General features: G+C 44.2%; 2 protein-coding genes across 2 annotated transcripts; one reads left to right on the top strand and one right to left on the bottom strand.

Annotated features, from left to right (window-relative positions):
* The first annotated feature begins 379 nt into the window (after positions 1-379).
* Positions 380-4,875, top strand: LOC123995875 (tripartite motif-containing protein 16-like). The gene is made up of 4 exons (XM_046299552.1): positions 380-434; positions 539-583; positions 704-766; positions 983-4,875. The coding sequence occupies exons 1-4, from the start codon at positions 380-382 to the stop codon at positions 1,498-1,500; spliced, it is 681 nt and encodes a 226-aa protein (XP_046155508.1). The 3' UTR covers positions 1,501-4,875.
* LOC123995876 lies at positions 2,586-24,826 on the bottom strand. Its single transcript, XM_046299553.1, has 11 exons — positions 24,761-24,826; positions 19,173-19,367; positions 8,147-8,199; positions 7,982-8,055; positions 5,677-5,860; positions 4,565-4,748; positions 4,245-4,364; positions 3,858-4,033; positions 3,593-3,729; positions 3,342-3,421; positions 2,586-3,073 (listed from the first exon to the last, which is right to left on the bottom strand). The coding sequence occupies exons 1-11, from the start codon at positions 24,824-24,826 to the stop codon at positions 2,960-2,962; spliced, it is 1,383 nt and encodes a 460-aa protein (XP_046155509.1). The 3' UTR covers positions 2,586-2,959.
* Between the last annotated feature and the right edge of the window lie 1,145 nt (positions 24,827-25,971).

The following is a 25,971-nucleotide window of genomic DNA, read 5'->3' on the forward strand; positions in this document are numbered from 1 at the left end:
GGAGCAGCTCGCACAAACAGAGGATAACATTCATTTCTTCAAGGTGACGTCTTTCTATCCACAGTGGCAGGGTGGTGTTCAGAGCTTGGCACGAAACTACCTGAGCTTGTTCAATAAGAATGTTTATTTTTGTGTCATAATATGTTCCCCGTTTGTGCCCATCAAGCATGACCCAGGATTCCTTACTTCTACACAACATATAACCTCTGAGCTCCAGAATTCTTCATATTTTCTTATTGTCTATTTTTCCTCTTTCACTCTCTCCCGCTGTAGACTTTCCAGTCTCTTTGTGTGGCTCCTGCATCTGAGCTCTTACCCTATATCACTGCCAACCAGCACTTCTCCTTTGAGGAAGTGTAGAGCTCCATCTCTGGAAATGATGGAGCGACTGGAGGATGTATTGAAGGAGGAAATGGTCCAGATACCTGGAAAAGGTAAGTGTTACAGATATAGTGAAGATAAAATATTTGGTTAACTTTCTGTTAAATGCTTCTTGATTATAAATGAATACATCCATTTGTCTGCCTATCCTGTATAGTAACGGCTGCCTCCGAAGTCTGTGACCTCAGCCCAAGACCAGAATGTGAGTAATACACACACACAATGAATGAATATTTAATCTTGGTTTAATTTTGTATATATTTGTGTTGAATGTTTCTTAATTAAACATTAATGAATTAATATACCTCCCTACTCTATGTAGTAATGGCTGCTGCTGAAGTACATTTCCATTATGAGCCCAAGACCAGAGTGGAGTTCTTGGAGAGTAAGTAATACCGACACACACACACACACACACACACACACACACACACACACACACACACACACACACACACACACACACACACACACACACACACACACACACACACACACACACACACACACACACACACACACACACACACACACACACACACACACACACACACACACCTTATGCATATTTCACCTTCATTTAATTTTTTCACTTTCTTAGACTACTGCCATCTCACGTTGGATCCCAACTCGGCGTATCAACACCTGCGTCTGTCTGAGTGCAATAGAGAAGTGTCATGGAGTGACAAGGCTCTGTCTTATTCTGACCACCCAGACAGATTCACAGACCACTACCAGGTGTTGTGTAAAGAGGATCTGTCTGGAACCCGCTACTGTGAGGTGGATAGGAGGGGGGAGTGTGAGGTAGCCATCACATACAGAAGCATCAGCAGGAAGGGCGGATTGGAATGTTGCTTTGGTTCCAATGATCAGTCCTGGAGTTTGGTGTGTCGCAACTCGAGTTGTTCCTATTGGCACAATAAGAATAGGACTGATATCCCTGTCCCCTGCTCCACCAGAGTAGGAGTGTATCTGGACAGCAGGGCAGGGACTCTGGCCTTCTACAGCGTCTCGGATACAATGACCCTCCTCCACAGAGTCCAGACCACATTCACTGAGGACCTCTGTGCTGGGTTTTGGGTTGGTCCTGGTTGTGGATCATCTGTGGCTCTGTGTTGACTGAACGTCATAGAATCACGTGCATTTCAAATCAAATTGTATTTGTCAAATGCGCCGAATACAACAGGTTTACTGGGCTTATTTACAAGCCCTTTCCCAACAATACGGAGTTAAAAAGTAGGAATAAATAGGGGGAAAATGAAGGAAACAGTGACACAATAAAATAACGAGGCTATATACAAGGAGTACCTGTACCGACTCAATGTGCAGGGGTACGAGGTAATATGTATATGTAGGGAAGGGTAAAAGTGACTAGGCAATCAGGATAGATAAACAGAGTAGCAGCAGTGTATGCGAAGAGTGTGAAACTCTGTCTGTGCGTGAGTGTGTGGCGTGTGTGTGTGTGTGTGTGTGTGTGTGTGTGTGTGTGTGTGTGTGTGTGTGTGTGTGTGTGTGTGTGTTGGCGTGTCAGTGTAGTATGTGTGTGGGTAGAGTCCAGTGAGTGTATAGAGCCAGTGGTCAATGAAAATATGAAGGAAATATAAGACAGATCACTTGGGAAAACTGGAGAAAGTTGATTTGCTTAAAATCGTGACATGGATGAAGGGAGTTGACACTTCATTTAGGAGTCCTGCTGCGAAGCCGCTCTTTATCTACAATGTTTGAGTCCAGCTTTACTATTGGGGAGGGCTGGGACCTATGTTTTAAAGATTACATTAATAAATAAAATACATATTTTGTTTATAGTATAATTTGTAACTTGATAAAATAAAGAACAAAACTAAAGTTCCTGAGAGGGGGGGGGTGAGAGTTAGTATTGGGGAGTTGTTGTTTTGTTATGTGAGAAAAACAGGAGATGGAATTTGGATGATTGACAGTGATTGACAGTTCTAGATCCACTTACACTGTTGTGGTGCTTCCCCTTGACCCTGTTCCATCCTCTGGGTTTTTGTCTTGGTTTGGTTCAGTCAATGAATCAAATGTATTTATAAAGCCCTTTTTACATCAGCAGATGTCACAAAGTGCTATATAGAAACTCAACCTAAACCCCTAACAACAAGCCATGCAGATATAGAAGCACCTTCTTGACCTTGTCAATTGACTGTCTTTTTAAATTACATGGAATGCTTTTTGATAAAGGACAGGTTATAGTTAGACTTTTTATTGAGAATAATACATTTGAACTTCTTACACCTCTTTGACCTGGAGCAAAAAAAAATACATCCCAACTTGCAACCTGCCTATTAAAAAAAAAAGAAATACTATTTTATTTTATCCAATTGAATAATATTGACATTTGTGACTATTTAACCATGTACATTGTATTTTATTTTTAAACAGGCAACCAATAGACGCCAAAGCTGACAGTACAGAGGAAAGTAGATCTAATGAAACAGATGAAGATTAGAGTGGGTCTCTGTTTCTGCTGCTTGCCCAAGGTGGTTTCAGTCTCATGTCCGTAGTCCCTGGACAGTCATGTGCCTGTGCAGCAGTAGCTACCGCTTTGACTTTCATGCACCTAAGCAGTAATAACCATGTTGTGGCTGTGTAGTTTAGCTGCAGTGCGGTACTGCTGGAGGAGGGAGGTGCAGGGGGGCTGAGAGCCAAGGAACATCATGCCTCCTACACAGGGCTGAGACACAACACACAAAGCAGCCATATGTTTACTGTACTCTGGGTAATGGTCATCCCACTCGGCACACACTGGTTGAATAAACAGTGTTTCCACGTCATTTCAGTTAAATTAACATTGAATTGATATCTGTGCCCAGTGGGATGTTACTAACACTGACTTTGAATTGTCCCCTACTGAATCTTATAGTTTCTCTATCCACAAAATTACCGGTTACATTGTTCAGTGTCAGCAGCAAGAAAAAATAGCATGTGTAATATCTACATACCCCTGCTGATCGAACAGGCCCTCCCCCCACTCCAGTCCCCTGGGAACGTAGGGTGGCAGGTCTTCTGGCCTGGACACCGGCTGCATGTGATGGTACACACATAGTTTGACTTTGAGAACCATACTATGATACACTTATCTCTCAAGTTCAATGTGTCACGCATTCTAAATTCAATTAAGGAATCAGGAAGAAAAAGTTATTCAATTCAATGACGGAATAAGAGTTCTGACTTGAACTATGGAGGTATGTACCGGTGAGCTTCCTTGCAGGGTTGCTCTGGGGCTGGGCCCGGAAGTCTAGCAGAGCACAGGGGGAGCAGGAAGGATGGGTTATGGATGAAGGGTTCTGGGTCCACGGACTGTGGCACACCCTAAACACATGCTTCTTCCTGTAGGAAAATCAAACCACTAGCATTAAAGAAATCGTATCACTTTATGTAATGCTTCAATCAATTCTTGTTCTAATGGTACGTCAACAGAGCATTAATTGAATGTTGCATTTGAATACACAGATGACCTTTTAATCAGAAGAAAGGGTGTGTTGTCAGGGCAGTTGATCTCTGTTGCAGGGATGCTTGCCTCTTCACAGGACAAAGTGTCCTCTCTGCAGCTCTCCACTTTCTCATGATGCTCAGCCCAGGCCTTCTGTGGCTTTATCCCAGTACAGCGTGCAGGTGTGTACCATGCTATGGCCTAGCCACCCACCAGAGTATGCAGATCATTACATGTTATGTATACAGCACATTCAATGCTAACATACAAGATACTTGTAGGAAATGTGTTTTTAGATTAATTATGTGAAAAAGGGCAAATAATGTAGTCCTGGATCAATTATATACTATCAGTCTATCAAACCATAGGGGCAGAACACTCAATCATCCTTCACCCCTCACAGTGTTCTCACTTGGCCATTGTCTTTGCATAGGACTGTGGTGCACTCTGGTCTCAACATGATGCGCTCCAACCCAACCCAAAGGAAGTCCCCTGGGCTCTGTGTCTTCCTTCCAGAGGCTTCAGACCAAACCTTATAGTACAGTACAAATCACGGTCAAAACTGAGTCGACTTCATAAACCTCTGTCAAAGCATAAACTACCTCCTAGAATGATTAAGTTGTTCAATTGAAAATTAAGAGCCTTTTTTTGTAAACAAAAGTCGATATACTATGACAATCTATACCAATGTTCACCAAAGGATTAATGTATGTGTTTTCATCACAGGCCTACCGTAACAGAGCTAGCTGGCTGGAGGAGTGTTCTGGGAGGGAAGAGGAACTCTGCGATGGGACGTCCTGCTACGTTCTGCTGGAGACGGAACCCCCCAATGTCCTGCTCTCTCTGGGAGGAGTTTCCCAGCCTCACTAACAGACCCTGCAGCTGGACATCTGTGATCCGCACACTGCCTGAGGCACTATTGCATAGCACCTCCATCATCATCCTCATAATCACCTCCATCCTCATCACCTCCATCATCATCACAATCCTCTCCATCATCATCACAATCCTCTCCATCATCATCACCATCCTCTCCATCATCATCACCATCATCTCCATCATCACCTCCATCATCATCTCCATCACCTCCATCATCACCATCATCATCACCTCCATCCTCATCTCCTCCATCCTCATCACCTCCATCATCATCACAATCCTCTCCATCACCTCCATCATCATCACAATCCTCTCCATCACCATCATCTCCATCCTCATCACCTCCATCCTCATCACCTCCATCTTCATCACCACTGTTAGGTCCTTATTTTTCAGAGTAAATTTCTCAGACACTATAGAAGCTTTAACCAAGTTTAATCATTCCCCAAAGGTTCTGTACAGCTGAAAACAGACAGCAAAAGATTTCAGACTTCACCGTTTATACGCATCCTACTTAAAACACTCCAATTTCTCTCCAATCCTTACATTTTATGGCTCTACAGGAAGCTAATAAAGAGGGTAACAGGATTCCAAACATGTATTACTCTCTTAAGAGAATCTGTCCTCACCTCCTGACCTCAACCCCTCTTTCATCTAATACACAGATGTCCATCTGTCTCCACTGTATCAACACATCGCTCTCCTCCATCAAACACATTCCAAAGCCTTCTTTCTTCTGAGAACCATTCAATTCTAACATAACCCAGTCTTTTTAATTTCCTATCATTCATATAATATCTCAATGTTCAAAGTTTAGCACATCCCAACACCACCACCATCATCATCATCATTTCCATCACAATTATCACCATCTTAATCATCATCACAGTAAGCCAGCACCACAGTCACCTTGGCATGACTTGACACTATCCTACTCCCAAACTTATTATGTTCAAGGGTCATACCTGGAGTATTCATGCCTGTGTTGCCTGGCTGTGGACGGCCTCCTCTTCATTTCCTGTGTCCCGCAGGGAATGCTCTCCTCCACCAGGTCCTTTGTTAGGGAGTGCCAGATATCTGTGGTGCATCCGGCTCGACTGTCCTCAGCCGACTCAGAACGCCTGGCACGAGCAACCATTTTGTCCCTACCTGCGAAGGCATTTGAAGTTGATTGGAAATTACTTAACAGGTAAAAAATAATATGTTGGAAACTCATTATTAGGCTGGCTTTCACCTGGTGAAGAAGAGGAGAGTTTGGATTTTTTGTTTCATTTTTGTGGACCATCACTTTTTTTAAACAATTGAACATTGGCATGGGTTGTCCATCTAACATAGTCCAGATTGGACACACCTCGAAGTAAGATTCCGCCTCGATCACACCGACAGTGAAAATGCATTTTGGTACACCAGAAGTACATTCATTTCCAATGGAACGCTGCATTTGCCTTGCGTTGCAGAGGCTGTTTCAGTGCGTTCTGTGTGGTGCACAGTTGGATTTATCGAACATATGCGTCAGACTGTACAGTCGTGGCCAAAGGTTTTGAGAATGACACATATATGAATATTCACAAAGTTTAGATATTTAGATATTTTTGTCAGATGTTACTATGGAATACTGAAGTATAATTACAAGCATTTCATAAGTGTCAATGGCTTTTATTGACAATTACATGAAGTTGATGCAAAGATTCAATATTTGCAGTGTTGACCCTTCTTTTTCAAGACCTCTGCAATCCGCCCTGGCATGATGTCAATTAACTTCTGGGCCACATCCTGACTGATGGCAGCCCATTCTTGCATAATCAATGCTTGGAGTTTGTCAGAATGTGTGGGTTTTGTTTGTCCACCCGCCTTTTGAGGATTGACCACAAGTTCTCAATGGGAATAAGGTCTGGGGAGTTTCCTGGCCATGGACCCAAAATATTGATGTTTTGTTCCCCGAGCCACTTTATTCATGGCTGTGTTCTTAGGCAAAATTGTGAGTGAGCCCACTCCCTTGGCTGAGAAGCAACCCCACACATGAATGGTCTCAGGATGCTTTACTGTTGGCATGACACAGGACTGATGGTAGCACTCACCTTGTCTTCTCCGGACAAGCTTTTTTCCGGATGCCCCAAACAATCAGAAAGGGGATTCATCAGAGAAAATGACTTTACCCCAGTCCTCAGCAGTCCAATCTCTGTACATTTTGCAGAATATCAGTCTGTCCCTGATGTTCTTCCTGGAGAGAAGTGGCTTCTTTGCTGCCCTTCTTGACACCAGGGCATCCTCCAAAAGTATTCACCTCACTGTGCATGCAGATGCACTCACACCTGCCTGCTGCCATTCCTGAGCAAGCTCTGTACTGGTGGTGCCCCGACCCCGCAGCTGAATCAACTTTAGGAGACGGTCCTGGCACTTGCTGGACTTTCTTGGGCACCCTGAAGCCTTCTTCACAACAATTGAACCGCTCTCCTTGAAGTTCATGGTGATCCGATAAATGGTTGATTTAGGTGCAATCTTACTGGCAGCAATATCCTTGCCTGTGAAGCCCTTTGTGCAAAGCAATGATGACCGCACGTGTTTCCTTGCAGGGAACCATGATTGACAGAGGAAGAACAATGATTCCAAGCACCACCCTCCTTTTGAAGCTTCCAGTCTGTTATTCGAACTCAATCAGCATGACAGACATCTCCAGCCTTGTCCTTGTCGACACTCACACCTGTGTTAATGAGAGAATCACTGGCATGATGTCAGCTGGTTCTTTTGTGGCAGGGCTGAAATGCAGTGGAAATGCTTTTTGAGGATTCAGTTCATTTGCATGGCAAAGAGGGACTTTGCAATTAATCTGATCACTCTTCATAACATTCTGTAGTATATGCAAATTGCCATCATACAAACTGAGGCAGCAGACTTTGTGAAAATAAATGTGTCATTCTCAAAACTTTTGGCCACGACTGTATGTGTAGAAGGCTTGGCATAAATGGCAGCATAAGGTGAATGTTGAACTTTTGTTGCACACATATCAAGATGATGCTGTGTGCCATTTTGCGCAAAAACACTGTTGGTGTGATCGAGGCGTTACTGGTGAGCAGCTGTCTCTACTAGGTATACAGACACCACCCCAGCATATGCTGATTTACACCTCTTTCACACACACTCGGTTTAGGTTTTGGAAGCAGAAGAACAATGTATAGAAACTAAACAATTAGTTTGTTAAATATGACAGTGCTTGACTTGTTGCCTGAATGTTTTAGTCTGCGTTCTCAATTCAAATGCAAAAATACATACTGCTATCTGCTCCCTGATGCGGTTTTCTGGGGCAGATGTCTGCAGCTGTAGCAGGTCTCTTCACATGGGCCTGTCTTTGGGGATGGAACAGGTGGAAAACTTGAAACTTTGTGCACACACAAATGCACATACATTTTTATATGTTATGTGGCCAGTCTTTCCTACCTGGGGACCAATGCTGAAGTCCCATGGGTATCCCAGGGCACCTTCCACATTGCCTGTGTGGAAGAGATTATATTCCTTATGTATACTGAATTAGGTCTGGTACAGTTTAAAAAATATATCCTTGATAAGACAAGCTATTCTCTCAAATACCGTATGTCAACTTCATTTAATGTGTATCAGTAAGGCCTAGTTCAGAAAGGAAACACCACGTGTACGTTTAACCATATTTTAGAAAAGAGTACAATGCATTGTCTTGGCATTAGGTTCTGCTCCTTCAGGGTAGCTTACTGCCAGAGTGAAGCGTCATATAAAGGTGATCAAATAACTACAGGTAGTGAGCACGATATGCTATACCAAATCCCCTGAATGAAGAAACACAGAACCCTGGGATATCAGAAAACAGCAAGCATAGCGAGTAATAGCTAGTTACAGCAGCAACAGCAATAGCAGCAAGAGACACCAGCACATGTGTGTGTGCGACATCCGGCATCGAGGTAGCATGTGTAGACCAGGTAGAACTGGTCAATTTACATGGACGGCATGTAAGTGTGGATCCAACTGGTGCAATATTTTCTGATGCAACAGCTGCTGCGCGATGTTTTAATGTTAAAGAAGTCTCGAGGTATTGCTCACCAGAGGTAGAGTACCTTATGATAAGCTGTAGACCACACTATCTACCAAGTTATCATCTATATTATTCGTAGCCATCTATTTACCACCACAGACCATTGCTGGCACTAAGACCGCACTCAACCAACTCTATAAGGCCATAAAGTAAACAAGAAAATGCTCACCCAGAAGCGGCGCTCCTAGTGGCCGGGTACTTTAATGCAGGCAAACTTAAATCAGTTTTACCACATTTTTACCAGCATGTCACATGTGCAACCAGAGGAAGAAAAACTCTAGACCACCTTTACTCCACACACAGTGTCACGACTTCTTCCGAAGTCGGCCCCTCTCCTTTTTTCGGGCGACGTTCTGCGGTCGACGTCACCGGTCTTCTAGCCATCGCCGAGCCACCTTTAATTTTCCACTTGTTTTGTCTCATCTTCCCACACACCTGGTTTCAATTCCATCAATTACATGTTGTGTATTTAACCCTCTGTTCCCCACATGTCCTTGTCCGGTAATTGTTTATTGTAAGTGCTTGTGCACGTTATGTCTGGTGTGTCGGGTTTTGTACCATTTATTTATTCTTCTTGTTTCCGGTGGGGTACGGGGTGCGTTCTGGCGGCAGAGAAGTCAGACGCAGGAGAGCAAAAACTGTGTTTCCAACGGCGCAGTTTAATAATAAAAACCACAGAGATGCATACAAAGCTCTCCCCCGCCATCCATTTGGCAAATCTGACCATAATTCTATCCTCCTGATTCCTACTTACAAGCAAAAACTAAAGCAAGAAGTACCAGTGACTCACTCAATACAGAACTGGTCAGATGACGCGGATGCTACGCTACAGGACTGTTTTGCTAGCACAGACTTAAATATGTTCCAGGATTCATTCAATGGCATTGAGGAGTCTACCACCTCAGTTATCGTCTTAATCAATAAGTGCATCGACAGCATCATCCCCACAGTGACCGTACGTATCCCAAACAGAAGCCATGGATTACAGGCAACATCCGCATTGAGCTAAAGGCTAGAGCTGTCACTTTCAAGGAGTGGGAGACTAATTTGGATGCTTATAAGAAATCCCGCTATGCCCTTAGACGAACCATCAAACAAGCAAAGCGTCAATATAGGATTAAGATTGGATTGGATTATCAGGACGTGTACTCAAAGCATGTGCAGACCAACTGGCAAGTGTGTGTCTTCTGACATTTTCAATCTCTCCCTGACAGAGTCTGTAATACCTACATGTTTCAAGCAGATCACCATAGTCCCTGTTTCCAAGGAAACGAAGGTAAATAACCTGCCTAAATAATTACCGCCCCATAGCACTCACGTCGGTAGACATGACTGACTTCCAATTGAGAGACGAGCTTAATTTAGTTTTACTGACCATCATTTTCACTTGTCTGACCGCTTGCATGATGACGAGTCCTCTTGCATCCAGTTCTCTTACTGATATCTGAACAAGAATGCCTCATCGCAATTGCAACAAGCGGTTCTGTGAAAATGTAATTTAAATCAGAAGCCACTGTCAGATTTCTGGATTGGGCTGCGCTCAGAGTATCCTGCCTTGGCAAATCACGCTGTTAAAACACTGATGCCCTTTGCAACCACGGACCTATGCGAGAGTGGATTCTCGGCACTCACTAAATATAGGCACAGACTGTGTGTGGAAAATTATTTTAGACTGAGACTCTCTAATTACAACCCAACATTGCAGAGTTATGTGCAAACTTTCAAGCACACCCTTCTCATTAACCTGTGGTGAGTTATTCACAATTTTTGATGAACAAATAAGGTTTTATATGTAAGATGGTTAAATAAAGAGTTATTATTTGTGCCCTGGTCCAATAAGAGCTCTGTCAATTCCCACAAGCCGGGATGTGACAAACTCACACTCATTCTTATGTTTAATAAATGTATCGTATAGTGTGTGTGTGTGGCAGGCTTACAATGATGGCAAAAAAACAACATTTGAGAGTGCGCTGACCCTGGTGCTAGAGGGGGTATGCAGCTGTAAGCTGAATGTTTTGAAGGGGTACGGGACTATAAAAAGTTTGGGAACCACTGCCTTAGATCAGCTCAGCTTAACACAATAGTGCTCACGAAGCTCATCACTACGCTAAGGATCCTGGGACTAAACACCTCCCTCTGCAACTGGATCCTGGACTTCCTGACGGGCCGCCCCCAGGTGGTAAGGGTAGGCAACAACACGTCTGCCACGCTGATCCTCAACACTGGGGCCCCTCAGTGGTGCGTACTTAGTCCCCTCCTGTCCTCCCTGTTCACCCACGACTGCGTGGCCAAACACGACTCCAACACCATCATTATGTTTGCTGACGACACAACAGTGGTAGGCCTGATCACCGACAACGAAGAGACGGCCTATAGGGAGGAGGTCAGAGAACTGGCAGTGTGGTGCCAGGACAACAACCTCTCCCTCAACGTGAGCAAGACAAAGGAGCTAATCGTGGACTACAGGAAAAGGAGGGCCGAACAGGCCCCCATTAACATCGACGGGGCTGTAGTGTCCACATCACCCACGAACTACCATGGTCCAAACACACCATGACAGTTGTGAAGAGGGCACGACAAAACCTTTTCCCCCTCAGGAGACTGAAAACATTTTGCATGGGTCCCCAGATCCTCAAAAGGTTTTACAGCTGCACTATCGAGAGCATCCTGACCGGTTGCATCACCGCCTGGTATGGCAACAGCTCGGCATCTAACCGCAAGGTGCTACAGAGTGTAGTGTGTATGGCCCAGTACATCACTGGGGCCAAGCTTCCTGCCATCCAGGACCTATATAATAGGCAGTGTCAGAGGAAAGCCCATAAAATTGTCAGAGACTCCAGTCACCCAAGTCATAGACTGTTGTCTCTGCTACCGCACGGCAAGCGGCACCGGAGAGCCAAGTCCAGGACCAAAAGGCTCCTTAACAGCTTCTACCCCCAAGCCATAAGACTGCTGAACAATTAATCAAATGGCCACCGGACTATTACATTGACCCCCCCCCCTCCATTTGTTTTCTACACTGCTGCTACTCACTGTTTATAATCTATGCATAGTCACTTCACCCCTACCTACATGTACAAATTACCTCAACTAACCTGTACCCCCGCACACTGACTTGGTACCGGTACCCCCTGCATATAGCCTTGCTATTGTTATGTTATTGTGCTACTTTTTATAATTGTTTTTATTTTTTACTTTAGTATATTTGGTAAGTATTTTCTTAACTCTTCTTGAACTGCCCTGCTGGTTTAAGGGCTTGTAAGTAAGCATTTCACAGTAAGGTCAACACTTGTTTTACTCAACGTTTGATTTGATGCCAACACACTCTGGTTTCCCTTCTAAACTGGCTTCACTTTATTTATTTGTTAAAATGTCACTTCAAAAGACCAAGCTGGAGCATCAACAGAAACAGTCATACAGCTTCCTTTAGGTTTGGAAATCTGGACATAGAAATGTAATATGCAGAACTGACACAATGATCTGACTGTCTTTTTCTACCACAAATCAGGCATTCCTATATCTTTCCTACAGAGGGCAATGTTGCAACAATAATTACCACTACCACGTAACATCAGCATCTGTGCCTTGATCCATTTTACAAAGCAAAACGACATACAACTATTTTTCTAAAAACACTATGGTGGGCTGTACATTATATCACCACCTATCATTCTTCCAATCAAGTAAGGTGTTATCTTGTTTTCTCATTCCTCAGAAAGTGATACATTACTGAGGCTACAGACATCTTTTCCTGGAGGTAAATGTGTAATCCCTGTAATCATTCCACAGAGCTCTAAATGGATCAATCTGTATCGAGTGATGTAATCTAATACAATTAGCCGACAATGTTACCTCACCAACTGCATGAGCACACTCAGGACCTTTTAAGTTTATTCAGTTGTCACGTAGAGTTGCTGAAGCCAGTTAATGTCAGTCACATCCCCAATGAAATGCTCTTGCAGATGTTTTCCTAGTAGCCACATACCTATAACACCAAACCTTTGATAACATGCACAAGTTATACTTTAAAGTCAACTCTCATTTGTATGTCAAGCCTTTTGTTTTGTTACTGATACCACAATGAATGTGTTCATTTGAGGCTCCAATTAGGATGTTCTAAGAACTTTTAGAACGTGAAGAGCAGTCTTTGTTTACAGGGTTTGGAGCTTATGTTTGACTAGCAAATGTTGTGCAGTAGCCGACTGTGTCTATATCCATTACATGACTGAAAGCATTCCACGAACGTGTGCTTGACTTGACTATGCGAGAAGTGATGTAAACACAACCATTATGTTGAGGCATTACTTCACATCTCTAAGGGTAACCACCGGTCATATCTGGCCCTCCCTCAAGATGTCTACATTAAATAAGCGCCAGATGTTTTCAATCAACTATCTAGTTTGCTTGGGTGGAGCACTGTCTTTGTAGCAGTGGTGTGAAATAATTAAATAAAGATAATTTAAAGTACTACTTCAGTAGATTTTGTGGGTATCTGTACTTTACTATTTATATTTTTTACAACTTATACTTTTACTGTACTACTGTACTACAAAGAAAATAATATACTTTTTACTCCATACATTTCCCCTGACACCCAAAATGACTTGTTACATTTTGAATGCATGAAAAATGGTCCTGTTCACACACTTGTCAAGATAACATTCCTGGTCATCCCTACTGCCTCTGATTTGGCAGACTCACGAAACACACATGCTTTGTTTGTGAATTATATTTGAGTGTTGGAGTGTGCCCCTGGCTATCTGTAAATAAATAAATAAAAACAAGAAATGGTGTCTTCTGTTTTGCTTAATTATAAGGAATTTGAAATTATTTATATTTTTATACTTTTGATACTTAAGTATATTTTCACAATTACACTTACTTTTGATACTTAAGTATATTTAAAACCAAATACTTTTAGATTTGTACTCAAGTGGGGCGGCAGGTAGTGGGGCGGCAGGTAGCCTAGTGGTTAGAGTGGTAACCAAAAGTAACCAAAAGGTTGCAAGATTGAATCCCCAATCTGACAAGGTAAACATCTGTTGTTCTTCCCCTGAACAAGGCAGTCATTGGAAATAAGAATTTGTTCTTAACTGACTTGCCTAGTTAAATAAAGGTAGATATTTTTCTTAAGTAGTATTTTACTGGATAATTTTCTATTAAGGTATTTTTACTTTTACTCAAGTATGACAGTTGGATACTTTTTCCACCTCTGCTTTGTAGTTGTTATTCAACTCTCAGACATAGATGGAGAAAAAAACAACTCTATTTTCAGGATCTTTTGAAAGACAACCCGCGATGAAAGCCAAGGCATGCAGAGTCAATTTGCACAGTCTTGTCTCTTTTCCTAATCCCCCACACTGAATCTCACTGCTAGTGGTGTTCTGCATAGAGGGAATTATCATCCACTGAATTACGTTCACACAGAGAAGGACTCTGGAAGATAATGAAGTCATTGAGGCCTGTACTATGCAGCACTCACCCCAGCATTGTGGAGAGTTGTTCCATATATCAGCTTCATGAGGTGGAGCCCATATAACACACCAAAATATCCCTCTGATCTCTTAAGAATTTATGGAATCTAGTAACACCCTCTATGATGTAACAAAAACTGTGAGGCCGTGCCATGGCAACCACTAAGTATGCAAAGGTTTTTGGTCTTTGTCGAGAACCTTTTTGAGCGGGGGTTTGAAAGTGGTTTTAAACACCATATTATCTTGTTGAGGTCACCGTTTCTTCCTGGCGGGTTTGACCACAGATTGAAACTTTTGGGGAGGAAATTATTATACTATGAATCAGTGTGTCCTCCCCACATCCCTCCTTTTCAGTCCAGCTCTTTCCCGAGCAGTGACACACACACACAAGCGCACGCACACACGCACACACGCACACACACAGAGAACAATCTTGAAACTATTGTACAAAGCAAGCTATGCTATAGAGAATAGTTGATAAAATAACGTTTGACTTACACACGCTATCTTGTTTGTGTGAGTAGAGTAGGTCAGTAACTTACACAGACTCTTCCGTCTCTCATCTGGCTCTCCTCCAAAATGGGAGTCACAAAGGCAGGACATTTCAGTCACAAATCAAGTTAAAGGACAAGCTTAAAGTAATTACATATACCACACAAAATTCTCACAGGCCACAACTTTAATATTTTATTTGTATTTGTTTATCACTTGTGGTGTACCGTGTATATAAAACACGGTACATGGATTTTTGGCACTGTGGATTTTCTTTAGTATTCCTCTATGTCTGTATCTGGCTTTAGTGAACTGTTATATACCACATCTGTCCTTATGTCAACCAACAGTAGATACTAAATAAATCAAATGAAATACTAAATCCACCCACAGTATTAACGTCCAACAATACTGTAATAGCAAACAGATGGCATTGCATATTGCCTTTGGGATCTTCCACAATTGCAAACACGATAAAACATCATCCAATCCCGTAATCCAAATCCGAGCCTAGTTTCTGAATGAAAGAGCTGATCATGGACTTTGTACCATAATGACATCATAGCCAATGCACTTACCCCTGCAGATCGACTCCATAATGGTACCTTGTATATATAGACAAGTTATCGTTACTCATTGTGTATTTATTATTACCTTTACTATTACGTGTTATTACATTTCTATTGTTTTGCTATTTTCTTTCTCTCTGCATTGTTGGGAAGGAACTGCAAGTAAGCATTTCACTGTTAGCCTATAACTGTTTTTTGCGAAGTATGTGACAAATAAAATTGGATTTGATTGGAAGACTGGGGTAATTTAAAATAACCAGGTAATTGAGCGGAGGTATTTAAGTCTTGAGTAGTCCGTTATTTTGTAACATTGACTATATCCTGAAAGCTGTAGACAAACATCTGTCAAAGATCCCAGAGGCTTCATCTGGTTATGCAGGCAAGGTCAAAACATGGAGCCTTTTAATTCCTGTAGGTTCAGAGGGTGAGGTCAAATCAAATCCCTTCTACCCTATTGGAACATAACACAGGTCATTGGGAATACCTGAACAACCTTGATGGGGTGTCCTTAATAAACATCTTGCATGATACAATATGTAATGACTTAGAAAAACAGATTGGTACAATCTTAGGCCAAGTGGCAAACAATAATGCAAGCACTAGGGATGGGGGTGTGAGCATGTGGGTCTGTCAGCGTATGCGCTACTGGTGCTGAAGTCAGGTGCAGAAGAGCAGAGAGTTGTGATCAGGCGCACACTTTATTCGGCAGAAGCAAACAACAGACAGACGCAACAGTGTCCAACAAACCTCCAGCCAAAGGCAAGAGTGCAAAGCGCGACAGTCAAAAATGAGCAAAAATGTTTAACAATTAAACATACTCCGGGTTCAACCATAGTACCCGGGGGAAAAACCAGTTAGGTGCGTCAATACAAAACACGTAACAAAACAATCCCACACAAAGACATGGGGGGAACAGAGGAATATATATATGCAGTTGATTAGGGAATGTAAACCAGGTGTGCGGGACAAGACAAAACAAATGGAACAATGAAAAATGGAGCGGCGATGGCTAGAAGGCCGGTGACATCGACCGCCGAACGCCGCCCGAACAACGAGGGGTGCCAACTCCGGTGGAAGTTGTGACAGTACCCCCCCTTGATGCACGGCTACAGCAGCGTGCTGACACTGGCCTCGGGGACAACCCGGTCCGCGCTGTTTTTTTGGCGCAGTGCGGCCTGCTGGAGGTGAACATGTGTGGCGTCCCATGTCTCCTCTGCGCGCCGGAAACAGTCGTCCACCACAGGAGCCTCGGTCTGACTCTGATGCCATGGCGTCAGAACCGGCTGGTACCCCAATACGCACTGAAAGGGGGAGAGGTTAGTTGAGGAGTGGCGGAGCGAGTTCTGCGCCATCTCAGCCCAGGGCACGAATGCCGCCCACTCCCCCGGCCAGTCCTGGTAATAAGACCACAGAAACCTGCCCACATCCTTGTTCACTCTCTCTACCTGCCCATTACTCTCGGGGGGTAAACCTGAGGTGAGGCTGATCGAGACCCCCAGACGTTCCATGAACACCCTCCAGACTCTCGAAGTGAACTGGATACCTCGATCAGACACTATATCCTCAGGCACCACGTAGTGCCGGAAGACGTGTGTAAACAAGGCCTCCGCAGTCTGTAGGGCCGTAGGGAGACCGGGCAGAGGGAGGAGACAACAGGACTTAGAGAAACGATCCACAAAAACCAGGATTGTGGTTTCTCCCTGTGAGCGGGTGTGACCAAGGCCGTTGTGGAATGGGTAAGGGATGTAGCTTACCTCTGGGCAGGTATCTAGGAGCCTTACACTGGGCGCACACTAAGCAGGTGGAAACATAAACCCTCACGTCCTTTGCCAAGGTGGGCCACCAGTACTTCCCAGTCAGACAAGGCACCGTCCGTCCGATCCCCGGATGATCAGAGGAGGGTGACGTGTGGGCCCAATAGATAAACTGGTCACGGACAGCAGACGGAGCGTACAGACGCCCGATGGGACACTGGAGGGAGCAGGCTCTGTATGCAACACATGCTCAATGTCCGCGTCCAGCACCCACACGACCGGCGCTACCAGGCAGAAGTCCGGGAGTATGGGAGTCTGATCCATGGACCGCTCCTCTGTGTCATACAGCCGGGACAGTGCGTCTGCCTTAACATTCTGGGAACCTGGTCTGTAGGACAGGGTAAACACAAAACGGGTAAAAAACATGGCCCACCTTGCCTGACGGGGATTCAGTCTCCTTGCTGCCCAGATGTACTCCAGGTTGCGGTGGTCAGTCCAGATGAGGAAAGGGTTTTAGCCCCCTCGAGCCAATGTCTACATGCTTTCAAAAACTTGACGACAGCCAACAGCTCCCGGTCACCCACATCAAAGTTCCGCCCCATCGGGCTGGGGGCGGAGCTTCGGTGGCGTGCCCGAGCGAGGAGAGAGCATGGTTCCTATCCCAGCCTTGGACACGTCCACCTCCACTATGAACGCCAAAGAGGGATCCGGATGGGCCAGCATGGGAGCTGAGGTAAACAGAGCCCTTAGGTGCCCAGAAGTCCTGTCCGCCTCAGCCGACCACTGCAAACGTACAGGACCCCCTTCAGCAGTGAGGTAATTGGAGCAGCCACCTGGCCAAAACCCCGGTAGTAATTGGCAAACCTTAAAAATCTCCTGTCACTCTCCATCTCCACCCCTGATGTGGAAATGCGATAGCCTAGGAAGAAGACGGCCTGCTGGAAGAACAGGAATTTCTCAGCCTTGACGTACAGGTCATGCTCCAACAGTCATCCAAGTACCCTGCGCACCAAGGACACATGCTCGGCGCGTGTAGCGGAGTATATCAGAATGTTATCGATATACACCACTCCACCCTGCCCTTGCAGGTCCCTGAAAATCTCGTCTCCAAAGGATTAGAAGACTGATGGAGCATTCATCAACCCGTACGGCATGACGAGGTACACATAATGCCCTGAGATGGTACTGAACGCTGTCTTCCACTCGTCCCCCTCCCGGATACTCACCAGGTTGTAAGCGCTCCTGAGATCCAGTTTAGTGAAGAAACGCGCCGCGTGTATTGACTCAATTGTTGTGGCGATGAGAGGTAGCGGGTAACTGTACCTCACCGTGATTTGATTGAGACCTTGATAGTCATTGCACGGGCGCAGACCTCCCTCCTTCTTCTTCACGAAAAAAAAACTTGAGGAGGTGGGTGAAATGGAGGGCCGAATGTACCCCTGATGCAGGGATTCAGAGACATATGTCTCCATAGCCGCCGTTTCCGCTTGCGACAGAGGATACACGTTGACTCCTGTGAAGTGCAGCGTCTACTAGGAGATTTATCGCACAATCCCCCCGTCGATGGGGTGGTAATTGAGTCGCCTTCTTTTTGGAGAAGGCGAGAGCCAAATCGGCATATTCTGGGGGGATGTGCACGGTGGAGACCTGGTCTGGATTTTCCACAGTGGTAGCACCAACGGAAACCCCTCCACACCTCCCCCATCACTCTCGCGACCACCCTGTTAGAGCCCTCTGTTGTCATGAAATGGTGGGGTCATGACTAGCCAACCAGGGAAGGCCTAGTACCACAAGAAACGCAGGAGAGTCAATGAGGAAGAGACAGATTCTCTCGTCGTGACTCCCCTGCGTCACCATGGCCAGGGAGATGGTGGCTTCTCTAATTAACCCAGACCCTAACGGTCGACTATCCAGAGCATGTACCGGGAATGGTCTAACCACAGGAACAATGGGAAACCTTAAACTAAGGGCGAACGCTCTGTCGATAAAATTCCCAGCCCCACCTGAATCGACGACCGCCTTATGCTGGGAATGCGGGGAAAACGCAGGAAAACAAACATGCACAAACAGGTGGTCAACAGAGGGCTCTGGATGAGAGTGGTGCAGACTCACCTGGGGTGATGCCAGAGAGCCCTGCCTGCTGCTTCGACTCCCAGAGAGAACAACCCGGCACCGACCGGCAGTGTGCCCTCTGCGGCCGCAGATGGTGCACGTGAAGGCCCCTCCTCTAGTCTCCCTAAGCGCAGCCCCTCCCAGCTCCATGGGCACCGGAGCGTGGGTGCTGGAAGACGGAGAGACTCCACGTCTCTGGGAATGCGGGGAAAACCAGGTGTGCGGGGAACAAGACAAAACAAATGGAACAATGAAAAATGGAGCGGCGATGGCTAGAAGGCCGGTGACGTCGACCGCCGAACGCCGCCCAAACAAGGAGGGGAGCCGACTTCGGCAGAAGTCGTGACAGGGTCCGGGCAGATGAGATGTAGTCATTGTTTGTGTGTCTGTAAGTTGTTGTTCATAAAAAAATGTTTTATGTAAATGTAAAAAAATTGTAAATATTATTCCCCCAATTTTTGATATATTATATATATATATGTATCGTCCTGTGTAATATATTGATTCCCTCCAAGTGCTCTTAATCACCACATCATACTCCCACACCCTCTCTTTCTCTGCTTACGCATGTATAGGGAGTGGGCTGGATAAGCGGAAATGAGGCTAGCGAGAGAAGTGATTAGGGATTCTGCCTGATCAGCACCACACGCAGTGCTCATGATTAATGCTCATACTGCTCTAGAATGAGAATTGCTTTCTACATCCCTCAATCTAGTTACCAGTCTCAGAGTTTACAGTGGAAATACACTCACTTTCAAATCTAATACTGCCATGTTGTGTTGATCATCTTTTAACAGCCTTTAGGGTCAGTGATATAGCCAGGATTAAATATATATCCCAGTAATAAAACAGTCAGTTAAGGGCACATTGCTATAGCTACAACTGTGGTTGCTGGATTGATGGATTCCTAATGTGCAAGTTAAGGGCACATTGCTATAGCTACAACTGTGGTTGCTATTCCTAATGTGCAAGCCAAAAGGTCCCTCTTTGCGGATGCAATCCAGCTGGTTCCTAGTGTTCCTTACGAACACTCTTAAGAAACTACCATGATGCTTCAGAGGAAATCACTTCAGTGTCATTGCTTGTCATTTCATGTCCTGTCAGGTATATAGTCATTCTTATGACAATGTTACAACAATGTTTAGTGTCTACTTACAGTAGTAGGGTTAGCCACGCGCGACCATCCTGATCTCGCAAACGTACATGAAGTGAAAGGAAAGTTCAGCGCAGTGGTCAGGCAGGTGGATCAGGCTAACTTAGCCTCTAAACAGAACACTAAACACAATACTACAGTACACAGCATAAAGTCATGTTTTGGTATCACCCTGACCCTACCTTAAGAGCAAATGTACTGTATAACGTAATGAGTTATGAAACCACCCTGGAGTGGAGGACAAGATAGATGGACATTTTCCTCCTCCCCTGATATGCCACATTTCACTGGTCATGCTACAGATTGCTCCTAATCAAACTGAAATTAATACTGAAAATAGACCAAAATGATCCACCATGTAAACATTGAAGTCTATATAAAGAACATAATTTCGGTCCACAGTAATTCAGAGATGAAATATTCAAAACTGTTTATGTTTTTGTGCATACGTGTCCATTTCCCTTTATATGAACAGTGTGACGGAACAAGAACCTAACCTTTCTCTCTCTTAGAAAGGCTCTGCAAAAAGAGTCAAGTTTCTGTAAGGCGAATGAAAATGTCAAACTCACCAGCATGTGTGACATATTTTCAGGCACTTTGTAATGTAACATTAATGTGCGCCTTATTTTCTGGACCTCTCTCTCTCTGTGTTTCCATGCTGCAGGAGTTTCTTTGTCAAGGGCTTGTTTGTCGTTGCCATGGGGCAGCTTGAAGTCCATAAGACCAGGCAACAATAGAGGGTTTAAGATATGATTTACAGCAGCCTACATACTGTATGCTGACCCACACCCCTACTGCCATTGGTGACATATTTTACCTGCCATCTTGTGATAGTCAACCATCTGATCCTATGGATGAAACATAAATGTTACATTTAATACAATGAGTGAAATCCAATGTTGATGTGTCTATTATTAGAGATACAACAATTAAAGGGACATTACATCCCAAAATCACATTCATTTCATGAAATCTATTCAGACCTCGAAAGTGGTCCTCTGTTGAGATAAGTCCATGTCTTGGGTCATCTGTTGTAGTCATACACTGAGTGTACAAAACATTAAGAACACCTTCCTAATATAGAGTTGCACCCCTCCCCCCTTTTGCCCTCAGAACAGCCTCAATTCATGGGGGCATGGACTCTACAAGGTGTCAAAAGGATTCCACAGGGATGCTGGCCCATTTTGACTCCAATGCTTCCCACAGTTGTATCAAGTTGGCTGGATGTCCTTTGGGCGGTGTACCATTCTTGATACACACGGACATTTTTGAGCATGAAAAACCCAGCAGCGTTGCAGTTCTTGACACAAACCTCTGTGCCCGGCACCTACCACCATACCCTGTTCAAAGACACTTAAAAACTTTTGAATGGCAGACATACACAATCCATGTCTCAAGGCTTAAAAATCCTTATTTTACCTGTCTCCTCCACTTCATCTATACTGATTGAAGTGTATTTAACAAGTGACATCAATAAGGGATCATAACTTTCACCTGAATTCACCTGGTCAGTCTATGTCATGGAAAGAGCAAGTGTTCCTAATGTTTGTATACTCATTGTATGCATGTGACTGTAGGTGTGTGAGTACCAATAAAAATAATTATTAGAACAAAACAGGAGACATTTTGACCCCAACAAACTGTCCAAAAATGAAGAGATCTAAAGGCTATCATAATGTGAAGTAAGTAGCCTTATGCGAGCCAGACCAGTTCATGTGGCAGGAGCCTATCTCCTGTTTCTATATCATTAGGCAGCTTTATGTAGAAGCACACCCCTTGGACAGGACACTGACCTCAAGGTCTCTAGTTTACGGTGTGATTGTTTCAGTCCAGCTAAGAGAACACAGTCTGCCCTCACCATAAGTCTCCTCAGGTCCAGCTCTTTTAGAAGTGAGTCTGCTGATGGGAGTATGAAGGCCAGTGATTCACAGTTCTCAACTGAAAGACTAAGTCTAAACAATCTATAGAAGCAAAGAAAATATCATTCCTACAGTGTCATATATTTGTCCCCAATGCTGTTGTGTCTCGTACCGTATTGATGTATGAAAGTGTCAAAGTGAATAAAATAAAAATAACTCACCAAAGCCCCTAAGGTCTAAAATTGTATGATTATCTATAGTTATGTGGTATGTGTGAGTTTGGCATTTTGTTATTATTGTACTTACATTGCCTTTCTACGTTTCCTCACAGCAGGGATCAGTCTCTCACTCCCCCATATTTTCTCATGTCAAACTCATCCAGCATGCCCTTTGACATCAGCATAGCATTGGGCAGTGCTGAGCAGTGTGTACCTGAAAGCTATTTTCTTGCTTGCTCGCTAGGCTAACTTCCTTTCATGGGCAATGTTAGCTAGTTAACATTGGCCTTCTACATCTAGCTACATACTGAACTTCCATCCTCTCAGTCCAGGGGCACAATGTATGAATTCATGGTTGGATCAGAATCACTGTTATAATCATTGGCCAGTAAAACCACAAGTCCAAATCCCTATCTCCATCCATGGCTAATTTAGAAAAGGGCCAAATTTAGTTAGCTAGCTAGCCACCGAAGGACAACACAACAAAGTGCAACAATTCAAGTTGTTTCTGTCAATTACATATTTATCTCGATGCGATGTGATAGGGGTGAAGCCAAATCAAAACTGGCTTCCCTTGATACTTTTTTTGGTGGTCCAAGACCATTAACAGTTTAGCTCAACACTGATTGGCTATTAGTTATTTTTTTCATCAAGGGAGGCCAAATTCTCGCTGGTGGAAAAGGCTATGGGCGGAAACAAATGTCATACTCTTTCTGACCAGACAGCATCAGATAGAATGCCTACACATACAGAGACGAAGGGGCGCTGTTTCGCTCGCTCTGATGCTTTCTCTCATGAGATACATTCAGCCTCTTGCAAATTGTAGGACAATTATGAAACACAGAGACGAAAGAGAAAAAAAATATATACATACAATATTTACATTTTTTTCTTGGTAAATGTTTTGGGGAAGCTTGGCTTCCCCGTTTGTGGTTGGATTCCAGTGAGATGCCAAGAAGGAAGCGGAGGAACAAGTCCAGATATCCATTCTCACTTTTCAAGGTTATATCCACTATCATCTTCATATATATCCACTACCTCCAAATTGTTTTATGTATATCATTTGTTTAGTTTTAGGCTTTCAACAACCTCCCCCTCCTGCTAGCTTTTCATTTTAACAAAAATAGTTGAATATGCAGAGAATCACAAAGGCCTTTTAGTTAAAGGCGGGTGTCCTCAAAAGCATAACATTGGTAGTGTTGTAGATCATTTTTACATCGTCAACCAAAAGTTCACCACACATCCATCGTTTATGTTGGGTTAGAAAACAATTTTAGGATGATGCAGATGGGACAGTTAATGAGTTTACTGATTAACAGCACATTCCTGCACATTGCTGACTGTTAAGTGCTCAGAACCTGAGGAAAAGTGGATCTGCGGTTCCAATTGGTATGTGCGGCTTTAAACCTGTCCACAATGCTTTGCAGTGTCCAATCTACATTACAATGTAATTTACAAGCGTGAGCAGTGAGAGATCTGTAATCCTGGCAACAATAACCAACAACTGGAAATAATATAACTTCTTATTCCGATAGCTGCCATCAAAATAAAAGTCCCCAGTGAAACTGCTTAGTAAATTATAGGAAATCCATGTTTTTAATAAAGGCTCACGTTGATACATTCTGTGCACATCCCAAAGGAGTGGGGTTTGTATTGTAACGAACCTAGCCTGCACCTTGGACTCAAACTCAAGTCCCTCTAGTTCTAAGGGTAGGCTACCAGAGGAGGCTGGTGAGGGGAGGACGGCTTATAATAATGAATCTAGTGAACGGACACATAGAACACATAGAAACCAGGTGTTTGATGTGTTTGAGACCATTCCATTTATTCTGTTCTAGCCATTACTATTAGCCGTCCTCCCCATTTTAAGTGCCGCTAGCCACCACTGTAGGCTACCTACCCTTAGAACTAGACTGGGACCTGAGTTTGAGTCCAGCCCACAGTTCAATCTCAGTTTAATTGCTACGTTATATTATTAAAATGTCATTTTTATTTTGTTGTATTGCAAAAACATATTGGACTGTACAACAAATTAATTGTGCTTCCATGAAAGTAGGGATCTACCCAGAAACACAATCAATATTTGTTTTCTATTCCGCTGGCGTAGCAGTCGGGCCTCTTTGTCTTCGTCTTGTCGTGCCCCATGTATATATCTTTTTAGAACTTTTTTCTTCGAATATATATTTTTAACCTCAACTAACCTCAACTTCAACATACTCTCCTGCAACCCGCCTCACCCAATGTGGTATGGATCTGCTATTTTCCTTTACTTTAGAACCGGAACCCCCAAAGAAGCTAGCCAGCTAACTAGCCACTAGCTTGTAGTCAGCTAACCACTGCTAGCGGTCATCAGCTAACCTTTAGCCCGGACAACTTTGTGCCAGTCTGCACAGCGAGATTCAACCCATCGGACTTCTTCTCCATATCTCCGGATTCCTACTGCAAGCTCTGAACCTTTTCACCTGGATCATTGCAGCTAGCTAGCTGGAATCCGAGTTGCTACTACTGGCTAACGTCTCTGTTCCGAAAGAAAGCATAAATCAGCCTGGAGCTAGCCCATGCTAGGCCCATCTCCCAGCAAGCTGAAGAGGTCCATCAGCCACTCCTTGGGCTACAATACCTATTTTGCCAATTGGCCTGGACCCCTTTTACTGCCAATACAAAGCCCAGCCGATTCATCACGACTGGATTACCAACGTAATCTGCACGAGGTTTTTAATCAACAGGCTTCTCCATTGCGACGTCCCCTGAAAGTCCATCTGCTAGCCTGCCAGCCGCGGCCCGCTAGCTGTCTAGAGCATATCAGACAGTTAGCTGAAGAGGTCCATCAGCCAATTTCTTTGGCCACTATACCTATTTTGCCAATTGGCCTGGACCCTTTTACTACACGGAGCCCTGCTGATCCATCACGACTGGTCTGCCAACGTAACCATATGAGGGGGCTACAACAGACTTCTTTCGTCGCAACATCTCTCTAAGGCCCTTCCGTTAGCCCCGGCCCGCTAGCTGTCTGAATCGCAGTACCTCCAGCTCGCCTAGCTACCCACTGGACCCCATGATCACTCGGCTACTCATGCCTCTCCCTAATGTCAATATGCCTTGTCCATTGCTGTTTTGGTTAGTGATTGTCTTATTTCACTGTAGAGCCCTGCTCAATATGCCTTAGCTAACCCTTTTGTTCCACCTCCCACACATGCTGTGACCTCACCTGGTTTAAATGGTGTCTAGAGACAATACCTCTCTCATCGTCACTCAATGCCTAGGTTTACCTCCACTGTATTCACATCCTACTATACCTTTGTCTGTACATTATGCCTTGAATCTATTCTACCGTGCCTTGAAACCGGCTCCTTTTACTCTCTGCTCCGAACGTATTAGACGACCAGTTCTTATAGCCTTTAGCCGTACCCTTATCCTACTCCGCCTCTGTTCCTCTGGAGATGAAGAGGTTAATCCAGGCCCTGCAGTGCCTAGCTCCACTCCCATTCCCCAGGTGCTCTCATTGGTTGACTTCTGTAACCGTAAAAGCCTTGGTTACATGCATGCTAACATTAGAATCCTCCTCCCTA

This window comes from Oncorhynchus gorbuscha, linkage group LG14 (genome assembly GCF_021184085.1).
Source record: "Oncorhynchus gorbuscha isolate QuinsamMale2020 ecotype Even-year linkage group LG14, OgorEven_v1.0, whole genome shotgun sequence".
Lineage (NCBI taxonomy): Eukaryota > Metazoa > Chordata > Actinopteri > Salmoniformes > Salmonidae > Oncorhynchus > Oncorhynchus gorbuscha.

What these genes read in the sequence shown, in the direction of transcription:
- LOC123995875 (XM_046299552.1), top strand. Translation starts at nt 380, where the DNA reads ATGGAGCGACTGGAGGATGTATTGAAGGAGGAAATGGTCCAGATACCT. An exon ending in CCTCAGCCCAAGACCAGAAT is followed by an intron (nt 584 to 703) that starts GTGAGTAATACA and finishes TACTCTATGTAG; the next exon opens with TAATGGCTGCTGCTGAAGTA. An exon ending in CAGAGTGGAGTTCTTGGAGA is followed by an intron (nt 767 to 982) that starts GTAAGTAATACC and finishes TCACTTTCTTAG; the next exon opens with ACTACTGCCATCTCACGTTG.
- LOC123995876 (XM_046299553.1), bottom strand. Translation starts at nt 24,826, where the DNA reads ATGGAGAAGAAGTCCGATGGGTTGAATCTCGCTGTGCAGACTGGCACA. An exon ending in GCTCTCTGGCATCACCCCAG is followed by an intron (nt 8,200 to 19,172) that starts GTGAGTCTGCAC and finishes TCTTCCACACAG; the next exon opens with GCAATGTGGAAGGTGCCCTG. An exon ending in CCCTTTCTTCTGATTAAAAG is followed by an intron (nt 3,730 to 3,857) that starts GTCATCTGTGTA and finishes ATTTTCCTACAG; the next exon opens with GAAGAAGCATGTGTTTAGGG.